At 32.8% G+C, this 17479-nt stretch overlaps 1 protein-coding gene across 1 annotated transcript in view; it reads right to left on the bottom strand.

Moving 5' to 3' along the window:
* Positions 1 to 17479, bottom strand: part of LOC134527768 (actin-related protein 10) — a 57824-nt gene that overhangs the window by 1625 nt on the left and 38720 nt on the right. The window contains exon 7 of the mRNA XM_063360700.1: positions 14035 to 14236. Coding sequence (XP_063216770.1) covers positions 14035 to 14236 — 202 coding nt within the window. The remainder of the gene's footprint in view (positions 1 to 14034; positions 14237 to 17479) is intronic.

Genomic DNA, 17479 nt, shown 5'->3' with positions numbered 1-17479 from the left:
ATGGTTTTACATGTTTCAATACAACTCTAAAAGAAGTGTGCTTTCATATTTTTAGGATTTATGTTTTTGCAAGTGTTGCAAACTGCTTATTGTAAGCCTGCCAAAAGATTCCCTAATTACTAAAGACAAGATTTTATGGTTTTATATTTAGATCAATTTAATTTTAAAACAGGAGATGTGTGTTATTGTTTTTATTTTTTATTAAACCTGTTTATAAAAACGATAGCATATTACTGATCAAATACAATACTTAAATGTTCCATGATACTGATTTCTCCAAAACAGTATAATTTTGACTGATACATGATTAACTTTGTTTATATAATGATTTGTAAATAAGCATGTCTAACTTTTAGAACAAATAAAATAAATCTTTTAAGTATTTCTGTGTTTGAAAATTGTTCTAAGGTCGTAATGTATAATGTGTAACTAATAACAGTAACAATATTTGAAGAAAAAAAAATGGTTTACAATCTTTTTTAGGTATTATACTGTGGTAAACCATTATGCTAAATAAATTATTTTCACTGAATTTAATATTTAAATGAGGTATTTGTCATTAGAGTTAAGTTTTGATTGAAAATGCTGATTAGTTTCACAATATTAATTGCATATATGTATGTATTGTGTATTGACATGCTTTTCGGTGTTATATCAGTTTTATCACATCTCACCATATAATCTAGTTCCTAATGATTACAATTTGACAAATGTCTCCTCCTGCTATAGAGTAGCTCTGCTATTTACTAATGTGCACTTATTGAAATAAACTGGATAGTTAGATGATGCCCGATAGTACATTGAGACTGTGATTTACACATTTATGCTGTACAAGAAGGACTTCAACCTGCTCTTAACCTCAATTTAGACTGTTACACTAGGTAATGCGAAACAGCTTCACTACACTTTAAATACAAAGGAATATTTATTATTTTTAACTCCATTATTTGAAATTGAATAAATACTAATGATTAGAGACCCCGAAAAATGGTGAAGCGCGAAATTCACGAAATAACGCGAAAATTTGATACTTGAAACGAATTTTGCGACTTTCCTACGATTTCGACATATTCGCGATATTCACGAATTTTCGCACGAAATTCACGCATTTTCGCACGAAATCCACGCTTTTTCGCACAAAATAATGTCCTTATGTCGCAAGTTCTATTTATTTACGCCATCATAAACATAGGCGTGAGATGAACATAGACAAATCCCTTCTTAATTACATTGGGGGGAGATGGCGGCGGTGGTGCAGAACAGCAAAAGAGTTAGTGAGAAATATTTAAAAAATACTTTATATAATGATAAATGTGGTAAATGTAATAGATTTGTGAAAAATGGTATTCTTTGTGACATCTGTGATAGATGGTTTCACTTCACAAAATGTTGTAATGTAAGTGAAGGTGAACAAATAGCCACTGAATGGTCTTGTACTAGCTGCAAATCTGATGATGGTGGACTCTCAAACCAACTAAGTGATCTTAACGTTAATTATGAAGAGTGCCTAAAAAAACAAATGGATAAAATCAAGACTTTAGAAGAAATCATCAGAATGCTACAAAATGACTTACGTGAGCAATAAGAATTAAAAAATTCAAAAACACTAACACAAAGCTACTTAATGTCACCTCAGTGGAAAAAAGTCGGAAAAAATCAAGAAACAAACAAGGGAAGAAAGGAAAAAATATCAAGCCCGCCAGTAAGCATCCAAAATAGATTTCTACCAATACAAAATGAACAAGAAAATTAGAAGAGGAACGTGTCAGATGAGATTGTATTATTTCAGTCTCAGCAGAGAAGCTACAAACAACAAAGAACCTTGAAAACAGAAAGGCCTAATTTGAAAAAAAATAACAGAATTTCTGAGCTGAAAGTAAAAAAGCCGCTAAACAGAGTGGTAGTTCTAGGTGACAGCCATGCTAAAGGAATAGCTCCATTAATAAAAAATAACCTAGATGTTGAAGTTATAGGATTCATAAAACCTGGAGCCCCACAACACGAAGTGCTGCGTAGAGTAAAGGAAAATCTCTCAAGTTTTGAAAACTATGAGACTGTTGTAATCATCGGTGGTGCAAACGACGTAGCCAGAAATGAGGGAGACAAAGCTGTGCAGTGCCTTGAAGATAACCTAGAAAAATTGAAGAAAAAATCAGTAATCGTTGTGAACATCCCTAACAGGTATGATCTATCTGTCACTTCTTGTGTCAACAATGCAATTAAAGTCATAAACAAACAATATGAACAACTAAGTATGAATTTTTCAAATGTGCAACTTGTTGAAGTTGGCAGTCTAAATAGAGAACTGCATACTGTACATGGCATGCATTGTAATAGTAAAGGTAAAGCATTTATTGCTAAAAAAATTTGTGAATTATTAGGTAATAACATTGATCAAAGCAGAAGTAAAGTAGCAAAACCCACTTTCTTAGACAAATGGCTGGTCAGGAAGGGAAATGATATTGTACATAAGGAAGTGTCCAAATGTGAGAAGGCTGTGAGTAAAGAGACAGTGCTTGATAAATGGGTTATAAGGAAAAAGGTGAATGTAAATGAAAGAAATTTTTTATTGTAAACTCCAGCAAAGCCAATAGCTGTACTTCTAGAAGTAGATATCATGAAGTTATAAAGCCTACTCAAGATGTACCGTAAAACAGGGTGAGAATGTGACTGCATGGGTGAGAATGTGACAACACACATTTCTGTCCTTGAGTGCACTCCTGGTGAGTCACAGCAAAGTTATTTTTTCGATCGATTAATCGTTGAATTCTTTAGATTTCGATACATGCGATGGAAGTGTTTTTGTTGTCATACTATCTATGGCCTATTTTTATGAATTTTTTCTGCAAAGTTGGGAAATAAACGTGTTGTTTAAATATAGAAAAAGTGTTCCAGAAAAGGGATATTCCGATGTTTCATACATAAAGGTAAAATTGGTTTTTGTTAACTACAATTAATACCAAGTTATTTGCTGTATAAATTATCTGAATATTATGAAACTGTAATTTTTGAAAGAAGGTTAAGTAAAAAATGTGCATTTGAAGGGGTGAGAATGTGACATCAGTGTCACCAATTCCAATTTTAAAAAGTCACAAAATCCCTCATAACATAGACAAGATATTCAAATTATCAGAAAGACTAACTAAAATAAATAATTTAAGATTTTAGAAAGACTTATAACTTTATGTTAAATGCTTTATCAGCGACATTTTGTAAGATTGTTTATTTATCAATGTTCTTTGGTATTGATGTTTTTGTTCATTCTTTCAGAATTACCTACAGTTTTTACCTGGTAGTTGTTTCCAGTATGCCACGCAATTACAAAAAAAAAGTTGGCGGCAGAACGTATCGTAATTGGACAGATGACCAATTAAAGGCTGCAATTGAAGACATTAAATCTAAAAGAGAGAGTCTACGTTCAGCTTCTGAAAAGTCTGTTAACATGTTATTTCTATCATAATTAATTTTAAAGTTATTGTATAAAATATTAGGAGCACAAAGATAATGTTAATCGTTTAAATTTTCAGATATGGGATCCATAAAAACACTTTGTGGAAAAAAATGCATGGCGAATTGTCATCCAAAACAGGCGGACAACCTGTACTAACAGAGGAGGAAGAAAACGTAATTGTTGCTCATCTCATCACTGTTGCAACTTTTGGCTTCCCCTTCACCATTTTGGATCTTCGATTGGTGGTCAAATCATACCTTGACAGGTTAGGGCGAATTGAAAGAAGATTCCAACGTAACTTACCAGGTAAAGATTGGGCAGATTTGTTTTTGAGACGCCATAAAAAGGAGCTAACTCAGCGGACAGCTCGTCCCATTTCACGAGTTCGTGCTGCATTAGATAAGGATGTTATTGTTGAGTATTTTAACCATTTAGGCAACAGTATTGATGGAGTGCCTCCTTCTCATATATGGAACTATGATGAGACGAATATAACGGACGACCCTGGAAATAAGAAAGTACTCGTCAAGAGAGGAACCAAATATCCCGATCAAATTAAAAATTCCACTAAGGCTTCAGTTTCTGTAATGATGTGTGGGAATGCAGCAGGGGAAATGGCCCCACCTTATGTCACCTACAAAGCTGAAGGACTCTATCAAAGTTGGACTGAGGGAGGACCACGTGGCACACACTATAATCGCTCGAAAAGTGGTTAGTTTGATGGTAGGATATTTGAGGATTGGTTTGAGGGATTGATGCTCCCTATACTAAAAAAGCAAGATGGTGTTAAAATTTTAATAGGAGATAATTTAAGTTCTCACATAAATTATCATGTTGTTGAACTGTGTGAAGCTAATAACATAAGGTTTGTAGCATTGCCTCCCAATTCCACACACTTGTTGCAGCCATTAGATGTAGGGTTCTTTAGACCAATGAAGGGAGCATGGAGGAACATTTTAAATGAATGGAAAGAAAGTGACCAAGGTAGGAAGCTGAGAACAATCCCCAAAGAGAGTTTTCCTGTTTTTCTAAAAATGTTAGTTGAAAATCTAAAAGAGAAGAGCAGCCAGAATTTAAAATCAGGTTTTCAAGCATGTGGCATAGTTCCTCTAAATCAGGACGCTGTTCTCAAAAAACTTGTTGGCAACGAGATGGCTTCAAGTGATCTCCGTGAACATGTGGCAGAGTCCTTTCTGAATGAGATGGAAAAGAAAAGAAAATCAGTTGTTTGTGTTGTGCAAAGGAAAAGGAAGAAAATTGATGTGCCACCTGGAAAAGGTTTCACCACCGCTGACATTCCTCACATGATCCAATCTCAACCTACCACTCTGATGGAAATTCAAGAGCAGCAACCTTCCACCTCTGGAGTAGTTCAAGAGATTCAGCAGAAGCCTCGTCAAACGAGCGGGACAAGGAAAAGGAAGGCCATAAAAAGGAAACAAAAAGATTTCTCATCTGAAGAGGAAGAGGAGAGTGAGAAAATAATTGATGATGAAAGTGAAGACAGCGTAACAAGCAATTTTTTTCAAGATTCTTCTAATTCTTCTGAGGAGGACAAGTCTGAGGATGAACAAGAACCCCTCACTCCAGCACCTGTCTCTGAACCGCAGTACGTAAAAGGAGATTATGTAGTGGTGACATATGAGGGAAAAAAATTATCCTGGTATTGTCATTGACCTGGATGATGATGATATTCATGTATCGACTATGATTCCCTGTGGAAAGTACTGGAAATGGCCATAAAAAGTCGATTCAATTTGGTACAAACGTCATGCTGTTTTATTCAAAGTTCCCCCACCTCGACAAATAAGTAAAAGAGCAGTGTTTTGCATAGACATGAAGCCTTAAATACACGTTGATGAATTGTAAACATTTTGTATTAACTTTATAATTGTATTGTGTCAATGTATGGTCTGTATCAGTAAATCACTGTATCGTAGTTCATTGTATTAAGCTAAAATGTTTTTGTGTATGTTTAACTTTATTTTTTCTTCAATGAACATGTGTTTTGTGGTCTAAAATACATTGATTACTTATTTTTGTAAAGCAAAATGTAATTTATGGGGTTAGAATGTGACACTACTAACTTAGCAGCAAATATAATACAATATTGCTAACGTCACATTCTAACCCCACTCATTGGGGTGAGAATGTGACAAACAATTGTTTTAATAAAAACATTTTAAATCCATTTTTGAAAATTGATATTTTCAGAAAAGTAAGAAAAAGGTGTTATCCATCATAAATAAAATTTTCAGTCCATAAATATAAATATTGTAGTTAGGGCAGGTCAAAAACTAAGAAACCTGTCACATTCTCACCCCGTTTTACGGTAAAACATATAACTCTAAATGATAAAAAAAAAACATTTACAGTATTACATCAAAATATGCGTAGCTTAAAAAATAAAAAAGTATTACTTGAAAATGTTATTGGAATAAACCATCCAGATATTATCTGCTTAACAGAGCACTGGTTGAAAAAAGATGAGATATTAAATTGTCAATTTATAAACTATGCGCTAGCTTCTCAATACTCTAGAAACACAGCTAGTGGTGGAGGTGTGTGTATATATATATGAAGAATAATTTAACTTTCAAAGAAATTAGTGTAGACAACATTTGTCAAGAAAAAATTATTGAAGTATGCTGTGTTACAATATCAAATTTAAACTTCTGTATAATTGTTGTGTATAGATCACCTATCAGTTCAAATGTAGGACAGTTTTTTAAGTCACTTGACAAGTTGTTAATGAAGACTAATAAGTTAAAAAACTATTTGATTTTATGTGGAGACTTTAATATAGACTTAAATGGAGGCACTAATTTAACTGAACAATTTAAAAATACTCTACATAAATTTAACTTACACTATACCATTAGAGACCCAACAAGAATAACTTGTACTAGTAAAAAAATACTTGATAATATCATAACAAATATAGATAAAAAATTATATTTTTCCATCAATTGTGTAACTGCAATCTCAGACCATGATGCCCAAGTGATAAAGGTGGATAAACCAAAGCAAGGAGTTTATTATCACGTTTTAGCAAAAGTAGAACAGAAAAGAATATTTAGCAAGGAAAATATAACTCTCTTTAATTCACTATTAAATTATGAGACATGGTTTGATGTGTATACACAGTTTGATCCAAATATAGCTTGGAATAAATTCTCAAATATTTTCTTTTTACTTTTTAATAATGTATTCCCTAAACAATTGGTAAGAGAGAACATAACAAAAACAAATAAATGGATGACTAAAGGATTGCAAATCTCATACAATAAATTAAAGACTCTTCATATAGAAAAAAGATCTACAAACAGTGACTTATTAAAGTTATATACAAAGAAATATGAGAAAATTTATCATAAACTTATATTGGAAGCTAAAAAACAGTACAATAGTAAAAAGCTACTGTATTCCTCTAATAAAAATAAAGAAATGTGGAAATTAATTAATAAGGAAACTAAACAAAGATTAATAAATAAAAATATAACTATAAATGTGGATGGCATGGAAATTCGTAATGATACCAAATAGCTAATGAATTTAATAATTTTTTTATTACCATACCAAATAAATTAATAAAAGGAGTGAAGACTCCTGATAATCAGCAAAAATTATGTGAAGAATTAAATTTAGAAATGAGGAATACAAATTCCTTATATTTCACCCCCATAACAGAAAAAGATATTTTAGAGACTATTGCAAAATTAAAAAACAAAAACTCTTATGGTCTTGACGAAATACCAACCTCACTACTAAAAAAGTGTTCTCATTTTATAAAACTACCTTTGACATATATATTCAATCTGTGCTTAACTGAAGGTGTTTTCCCAGACAGACTTAAATGGACAAAAATAATTCCTATATATAAAAAAGGTGCAATACCTGATATGAACAATTACAGACCAATAGCACTTCTATCATCTTTTTCAAAAATATTTGAAAAAATAATCTCAAAACAACTTATATTATATCTAGATAAAAATAACATATCTCAGAGTCAATTTGGGTTCCAAAAAGGGAAATCTACAGAACAAGCAGTTTACAAATTCATAGGAAATATTTTAAAAGCTATTGATAAGAAAAACCATATTATGGGCATATTTGCAGATCTTTCCAAAGCATTTGACTGTGTGGACCACTATTTACTATTAAAAAAACTTGAGAGTTATGGCATAAAAGATAAACATTTAAAATTATTTAAATCATATCTACAAGATCGGAAACAAGTAACATTAATACGTCAATGTGATGATAAAGGTACATATACAAATGCTATATCAAAACCTATGACTATTTCAATAGGAGTACCGCAAGGCTCGATCTTAGGTCTGGAAGGCCTGACAGTAGAAGAAATATACCAAAGATTTGATCTTCTAACTGAAGATCAGGCTCTTAACTCAGAAGATGGTGGGGACAGTGATGCTGACGATGCCATTCCTGTTGGAGCAGCTTTTAGCCCAGCCCCAGCAGCAAAGCGCCCAAAAAGGTAACGTGAAGAATGTATCTAAGGTGAAAAGAATGCAATAATATGTTAACTATATAGCCTTCGATTATCATAATTTTACTTCTGACAGAGAAAATTTGCCGTCAACAGTTACGAGCCCAGGAACACCAACAGGAACCCCAGACATCGACGATGAACTTGATGGTTCGCCTGACAATGTACATGACACACCAGACATTGTCCTGCGTATCATTGCAGAGGAAGGTGGTACAGAAGATATCACGGGTGAAGGGCAAGAGGATGAAGAAACTAGTTCCTTTGAACCAATTTGGATCAAAGGTTCAGATGCACAATGTAAAAACATTAAGTCAAAATTTGAAAAAAGTAATTTTAAAGCATATTTTGGGGCAAAAGTTGACATCAGCACGAGCATTGTGTCCCAAATTTTTTTCTTATTCTTTAATTTACAAATTGCACAATTGATTGTGGAACAAACAACTCTGTATGCTTCACAGAGAGGGCAAGTTTTAAACATATCGGTAGCTGAATTGAATGCATTTATAGGTATTCTCATAATAATGGGTTTCAACAAACTGCCATCACTGCGTTTGTATTGGTCGTCAAATCCAAATTTTACAAATGACAGAATTTCAAAAATAATGACTTTGAAAAGATTCCTGTTTTTTTTAAGAATGCTTCATCTCAATGATAATACCAAAATGCCTGAACGCTCCAGTCTGAATTTTGACAAACTTTTTAAAGTACGGCCAATCTTAAATCATTTTAATGCAGTTTTCAGACAGGTTTTTAGCCCAAGTAGATTTTTATCTATAGATGAGAGCATGATTGCATTTAAAGGAAGGTCGTCATTCAAGCAATATCTGCCTCTCAAACCAATTAAACGAGGTTTTAAAATTTGGGTAATTTGCTGCTCAGTTACTGGATATATGATAGGGTATGAATTTTATGCAGGCAAAACAGCAACTAGAGAGGGACCTTTGGGCGAGAGTGTAGTTCTAGGATTGGTGCGAGGATATGAGAATTTAGGATATTGTATTTTCTTTGATCGTTTCTTTTCTAGTTTCAGTCTCGTGAAGAAACTTTTATTGAAGGGATGTTTCAATTGTTCCACAATTCTGCAAACAAAAAAGTTTTTCCCCAAAGACTTATTGAAAAATGACAAAAACCTAACTTTGGGAGAATATGATTATGTAAGCACCAGAGATATGGGATTAGTAAAATGGAAAGATAGGGGAACAAAGTCAGTTTGTATAGTAAGTTCAATGGACGATCCATCTGAAACCTGTTCTATTTCGAGGAAAAACATACATGGTCAGAAAGATCAATTACTTTGTCCTGTGGCTGTGGCATCGTATAATAAGTATATGGGAGGTGTTGATTTATTTGATCAGTTAACATCATATTACAATATTCAGTGGAAATCAAGACGTTGGTGGGTTAAAGTTTTTTATTACTTGATTGATGCTGCTGTTGTCAATTCATACATACTCTATAAATTAGAGATGAAGAAACTACAAAAAAAAACAGTAACACATTTGATGTTTCGGAGTCAGCTTGCAGATAAGTTAATAGGAGAATTTTGCAGCAGAGTTACAAAAAAGAAAAATGTTGTCATCACAAAAAAAAAGTTTAATTTAAGTCCAATCGTAACAGTTCCTAATACAGAAGGACATTTGCCAATTAAAGGTACATTGAGAAGATGTGCCAATTGTAGCACTAGGAATAAACCTGTTCGAAGTAATTTGGTTTGTAAAATGTGTGATGTTGCATTGTGCAAAGTCCCATGTTTCCAACAGTTCCACGAAAACATGGGCAAAGCCACAGCTTCAAAATTGAATTAAATTCCTTTATTTTGTTTTTTTAAATTTAAAAAAATTACATTTAATATAAACTATTAGTTTTAACTGAGTTGTATTTTTTAATGTGTCTTTGTATTTTCAATGCCGTACCTACTTGATGTAAGTACTGAAATACCATGCAATTTTAAGATTTATCATACAATGATATTTTTTAAGGTTTATTGATAAGTTTCAAATATAGTTATTTTTAATAATCTATATGCACAAATATTTTGTAAAATCATTATATTGATTTTTTAGTGTTTTTTTCTCTCTTTATATATAGCTTATATATTGTTTAAATAGTTAAGAAAAAATTTATATTGCTTAGTTGTGATTCTTCATGTAATTGTGTATTGACATGCTACTGTCAAGAAATGTTATATGATACATTTTTTAAGCCCTTGCTAGTATTATAAAGAAATTTAACTTGTAAAATCTATCTCACTACAAAATATAACTTTTACATAAATACATTTTGTATACATTATTGAAATTAAAAAAAAGAAACATAACGCAATGATCATTATAGCATTTTTACTAGGTACCAATAAACTACTATGTGGTTACCTGGACCAACCACAAATCTATTACAACATTTGTATTCAACAATGCAAGTCGCCGACAATAAAGTATTGTGGTTGCCTGTGCTAACCACCACAAAATGCTATTTTCCAAAGACTACGTGAGGTCAAATTATTTTCAAACTTCAGAATCATATATAAAATCATGTAAGGAAATCGACTAAAATAATCGAAAATCCTAACCAAACAAAAAAATTTATGATTTTTCGGAGTAAAACAAGCGTGGTCAACGCAGGCAACCACAAAACGTTTTAAGATTAATTTGAAATAAATGTTTGCCTGTTAAAGGGTTAACCGGAGGCGAGGCTAAGCAACAGAAAATAAAATGGCGATGTATCAGGCGAGGTTAGTTGTTGATTGTGATGATGACTATTTGAGGAATTCTATTGAATATTTGCAGGAAGAGATGGAATAATTTATTACTAAATATAAAATGCTTCGCCGTATTCGTCAAAGTTTTATTAAAAATTACGTGGCTTGAAAGTGTAGTCACGCTTTTCTATTCTTGTCGAGTCGTGTATTATTATTTGACTTTAATTGATCACGAAGTACATAAACGTATGCAATGTATATAAACTTAAATGTTCCTGCTTAAGAATATGTGTAAATAAGTGAATTTTAAAATTGCAAAACGAGGGTTATTATTACCTATAAAATGCATGTTTTCGTGGAAGTTGTATCTGTGTATTTTTATTCGTAATACAGTGGAAATATGCCGGGAATGAAATGCACTTCATACGACTTCAGACGTGGTTCTAATTCAATGAATACAATTGAATGTGAAAATAAATGTTACCCAATTATCCCTTCCCTATCTTACAAACCTTTAGGTACTTATTATCTACCTGCCACGCAAATGCAAAACGAAAACAGCACTGGAATTATTCTGTTTCCCGTATCCAAGTTTATCCCTTGATCCTATCGGCATGACCCTTTATATGTTGGTCTTGTTTTACATTAGACTTGCTGTTTTAATTTAGAATGTTGAAAAATCCTGTACATAACTCAAAATACCTAACATATCACGATACAAACAAATTATGTCAGGTCTTGTAAAAATGTATTTCTTTCGTATACATTTTACAATCATAATTATTTCCCCAGTGAATATGTCTAGGATCTCTCAACCTACTAAATTAAAACAGCAAGCATCCTATACCACAAACTAATTCCATCAGGATCGGATTAATTTCGATACGTGAAACGAAACTATTAGTACAAAAATGAAACCTACACCAGTGAAATGAAAATCTACAAGTATTTTCCCGAAACAGGGTCTTTATTATTTGATAATGAAATAAATTTATGAAAGAAATAAGTGTTCTCTAGCAAAAATGTCATCCCTATTAATTTGTTTGTATAGAATTACTTCGTTAGTTTTGGCTTAATATATAACCTAACAAAATCATGAGTTTCAATACAAGAGTAAAGTTGAAAACGCACGGTTTTGAATCGTAAATTGTAATTTTATGGTTTAATACAAAGCAGGTTTGACGTCGAAGTAGTTTTTGGTTAATTTAATTATATCTGTTGCAAGATAAAGTTCGCGGCATATTTCGTTACTGCAGTAGTAAACATTCCGAATCACAATACAAACAAACAGCTGAATAACATTCTACCAGAAAAAAAACTGTCTTGCAACAAAAGTTACCAAATTCGGGTTTATTTCATTACCAACACACCCAGTATTACACCACACGCTTCGTCAGGTTCCCGTTAGCCAACCGAAGGCTAAGTATGGGTCATAATACACCCCTCGTTCGTTAACTGGAGGCTAGCCTAACCTGAGGACTAGCTAACCTGAAGATTTAGCCGGAGGTCATAATACCGGCCCTTAGATGCCGAAAACTTCGACAATGTTTGATCGAGAAAGAGAGATGAAATCGGATGGATTTTATATTTTTGATCAGCGGGACAAAATTATGATGTGCAAGTTCTGCAACGTGCGGGTTGATTGGACACGCAAAGACACGTGCAAAAAGCATGTGGCAAATGACACACACAAAACAAAACAGAAAAAACAATTATTTTGTCAAGAAAATTCTACTGTGTCTAAACAAATCACGATAGGCGACAGCGTGAATAAAGCAAACAAAGCTTGAAAGTGCAGAAAACAAGAATTTGTTTCTGATTTTGTTAATATGATGCTGTAGGTTAACATTCCTTTGGAAAAAGCTGATCATCTAGCTATGAGGGAATCGGTTGAACACCCATGTTGAAGGTTAGCCTTATTTATTTAGAAATGTTTTCCCCCTCTAATAAAAGTTCATAAGCATAAGTAGGCCTACAATATTATCAATTAACTTACCTTTAGGCCCAACTTACCTTCACTTCAAATAAATATGCAAGTACCTCAGATTAACAAACACATAAATAGGATGGATTGCATTATGAAATGGTGAGCACACCACAAGATATTTTTGACTGATTGATTGATGGTTTGACTCTGTAATCCAGCAGTAATCTTGAAAAGGTTAGGTTATGTTTGGCTTAGAATTGTTTTGAGTAAATTAGCCCATTAATATTTTCAGCGATAACCTTATAAATGCTACCTATTTATAAGTATATTGTAAGTTATGTATACATTTAAGGTGCAGGGGATTTGCCATCAGCCAACACTCTTAGAGAAACTTATGTCCCAAAAATTGGCTAGGCAAATAAGGAAGCAGTAAGGCACGCTGTAGAAGACAAACAGATTGTATTCTTGTGTGATGAAACGACAGACAAAGTGGGCCGATGTAAGGCAGAGTCTGCTACTTTGTAGTGCCTATCCGCTATGAGGTTTTTTTTACACCGCCAATGGCATAATTTTTTCACCTTTTTTGGGGTCTCTACCGATTGCTTATTTTTACACCGATTTTTTTGCACCGCTTGCTTATTTTTACACAGATTTTTTGCACCGCTTTTGTCATTTTTTTACACCGAAATGAGCCAGTTTTATTTACCATTTTCTGGGGTCCCTACTAATGATAAATTATTCATTTATATGGGTATTTTAAATTTTTAGTATTCAGAAATGTCAAAGTATTTTATAGTGAAAACTTCTCATTCTGAAAGCATACATTATTTTGTACATTGTTTAATCTGAGCATAACTTTTTGTCAACAGTGATGTCTTAAAAGATGGTAACAAACAACTACACATACCAAAGATATTTGGAAAATTAGGGCTGTGTACTCAGAACATTCACTTTCGATTTTGATAATACATTCCAAAAATTTCAATCTTCTAATGTTATGCATCATATTCTTTAAGTTCTACTGGATGACTGAAAATATGATGAAAAATCAAATTATTGAACACAGGATAACATAGAACATAACGCAACATCATCACATCCAACACAAATGCAACATCATTAAATCCAACATATACTCTACTGTAAGACGGCAACCAAAATATTTTGAGGCCACTGTGGTTGACTGGTCTGAAAACTCATCTCCCACACAGGTGATCTGGGTTTGTTTCCCGGCTAGGTCAAAACCCAATTTTTTGCAAGTGGGAAACTTTGCAGGTGTTGCGGTGATCCAGTGGGTTTTCTCAGGGTACTTCTATTACCACTTCACCCCTCAGAATTTTTAATGAAGTCGATGTCGACGATACTCTCATTCAGTTTGTGCTTTCAAAGTGTTTCTTGAATTTGTCACCAATGCAAGGAACTACCTCCAAGTAGCAACTCACCTCCGAGCCAAGCAACGTAGTTCTCCTTGGCAGGCGGCGTGTGGAACTTGAAGGTCCTCACGGCAAGCTTAGAAGCATACTTGGACGTCTGCACCAGGTGCTTCAGCTCGGACTGTAGGCGAGCCTTGAAGCCTAGTGCCATGGATGTCCCTCCTATCACGAGGATGTTCTCTGCCAGAGGGCGCCGCATGTCTATCGGGCACTGCAACATGCCCACAGAGGCTTAACGCGGCTGTTCACTACACAGACATTTGTAATAAACACAGCACGTACATAAGATTACCACACAAGTCATGCTAAAACCTTATACGTTCTTCGAATGATTATTGCAATGGGGAAGAGTAATTTAAATCATTATTTTGTATATAGGCCATTGTTATTTTGCACTCTATGTTATAGAGAAAACCCGAAGAATGAACGAAGAAATATGAATACCAAACACATGGAAAAACAACCAAAATCAGTCAATGACATACAGTGCAAACTAGCAATGGCTTATGTCTAAAACAATGACTTAAAACAAAAACCTTATGTTTAGAATAATAATACAGTCAAAGCTCTTTGAACCAGCATTCATTCGTTCAGCACAATCTGTAATCCAGCAGCGATCAAGGAGCTTGTGTTTGGTTTGTTTAATCAGGTGGAGTTGGGCATTTGATGATCCAGGTGGCCAGGTCGCGCCACTGCGCAAAGTGATACCAGAGACTTTTAAACAGTAAACTCATGTGTATATTTTCTTGCCCTAGAGCAGCTTATTAAAACTTGTTTTCAATATCATTGAACAGTAGTAGACCTGTGCAAATATAAGTTTTTTAGTAAAATTTTGTTAAAATATTTTTAAAATATTGTGTTTTTAATCATTAAGCTAACATAACTTAACCTAATCAACTAACATTTCTTTTTAGTTCCTATTCATCTTATTTTCCAGAACCTGATACTTAAATATTGCTCCAGATAATCTTCATGAACCGCAAAATACCAAGAAATCCCATCCGTTTCATGTAAACGTGAATTTTTTTTAATGCCATGTTCCCAAATTAGTGATTAAATTAATAGTTATTGCTTGTTTAAAACATCACTTTTTGTTATTTATTGTTTTAGATTATGAAGTACCATTAAACCTCAAAAAAGGGTATTTTTGCCACACAAATGACTTAACGTCGACAGTGAACGTTGGAATACAACAAATTCATGAGGTATGCTACGTCAAATATTTGTAAGAAAATGAATGTTCATTATTTCAAAGTGTATTTAATGAACTATTCATATAATAATTTTTCCTTGTATTCATAAGAAAACTAATATACGTTATTTCAAAGTGTTAGTATTCTAAAAACTATACATACTGTATAATAATTTTTCCTTGTATTCCACCTAACACTATATGTATTGGTATGCGATAATCCTGTAAAATGATAAATCTGGCACGTCACTGGAACATGCAATATTAAAGAGACTTTGCTGTGTTGAACAGCAGCTTTAGCTGCTAAGAAAATTTTATTTTTTTAAACCAAAACCATTCATTTACTTAACGAATTATGCAATTTTTTTTCAGTTGGGCTTAGCATTTCATGGATAGTGAAGTCATTAAAAACAGTACAGTACACTAAGACACTAAATGTTCAGCTGCTTTTAAACCAAAAATGTTGCAGGAACTAATTCACAAAGGTGAAAAAATCTAGTCAAATAAAAAAGTAAAATTTGTTTCTATATTTACCAATTCCTGTCATAATAGAAATTATTTCACAGACACCGAATCACTTAAAATAAGCATATTCTTTGAGATAGAGAATTTCCTAGCTTTCATAGAAATTATTGAGCTAAATAGTATTTCAGTTTGCATAATTTTTCAGGTTTTCCCAGAAAATTTTTAAAGTCTCTGACTTCCCTGGTTTTTCTTGATTACTTTAAAGTTACCTACTCTTTAAAGGTTTTTTATGACCACATTCAAATTCTCTGACTCCACCAGTCTTGCTATATTCCCCATACTTGAAGCACCCCTGCTGCTATAGTATCAGATAAAGGATAAAATTGATATCACACAGTTTCTAATAGTTAAGGCTCAGTATCACACACTGAATTGGTTATCTCATATTCTATTCATTACTATTAACATTAACTAGAGACAATTTTTAAAGTTTTATTTTTAGGTCATTTTGGTATTGGAAACAAGAATCTATGGTTTTATAGTTTTTGTTATGTAACAAAAATGTTATATTATTCAACAAATATGAAACTAAAATATTTCTTAATACTTATTTAACCAAAGTATTCTCATCTTGACTGACACATAATCCACTTAAACAATAAAGTCATTTGTAATAAGCATGTCAGGAATGTTACATGTCTACTACTCAGAAAAATAGAAATATATCAGCAAATGTTTGTGTGTTTGAAAAATAAGCCAATGTTATTAATGTCAAATGTGTAACTACTAAGAGAAGCAAGATAAAAATCATAAAAGTAAGGTTTTTTCCAATCCATTTAGTTCATACAATTTGATAAATAATTGAAGCTAAATAAATTCCATTCAATGAATTAAACATAGTTAAAGATAACATTTTTGTGGTTTGAATTAAGTTTTGTCAAAGTAATGATCAATTTCATGTTTTTGGTTACATTTCAGTGCTGAATGGTGTATTGAAATTCATTTCTGTGTCATACGTTCTATTGACATGCTTTGCGGTGTTATTTCCGTTTTATCGCATTTCACATAATAAATTTTGTTGAGATTATATCTGATAGCTATAACAAATTTTGCTACCAGATATCTACTAAACATTTTTATGAAGCTCTAAACAGTTGCACAAGTAATTATAATTATAAACCCTTCCATGATTTTTTAGGGCTATGAAATAATATTTTGTAAATATAAGGTGATCCAAAAACAAATGCTAGAGAGCTATCAGAATATATTTACAAGAAAAGCCCTCACACAATAGTAATGACAAGGAAAGAAATAAACCAGCTTGACTAAGAGAGTCATCTGTGGCTGTGATCGCTAACCCCTCCTGCACATGTGGCAAACGTTGTGGGTTTGATAACAGCACCCGGCGTGAGCTCGGAGGGGTGGGAGCCACAATAATCTTGGACATGCCATCGCTGTAATCCTCTGTGCGTGACTGCACACAGCAAGAGAGATGTTAGTTTACAGAAAAGTATTTTTGGAAAATTTTCCATTAATTTACCAGAATATGCAAAACCAGAATATCCTCCAACAAATTATACTTTCTTAAAAGAAAACATTAAATTTCATCAACTTTTTATACAAACAGAACTAAATAAAACATACATTTAGTCGTTTTTTACAATGTAATGGCTCACTGACATTTGAGACTTTGGTTAAGGCCCATTCTACCTATCAACTGATAAGAACACAATTTATTGTTTAAAACGTATTTACCAATCTGCAGAAAATAAATTATTGCATAACTTATAGCAACCT

This window comes from Bacillus rossius, chromosome 1, assembly GCF_032445375.1.
Source record: "Bacillus rossius redtenbacheri isolate Brsri chromosome 1, Brsri_v3, whole genome shotgun sequence".
Taxonomy (NCBI): Eukaryota; Metazoa; Arthropoda; class Insecta; order Phasmatodea; family Bacillidae; genus Bacillus; species Bacillus rossius.
The sequence above is the reverse complement of the archived record's forward strand: the minus strand, read 5'-3'. Positions and strand labels throughout refer to the sequence as shown.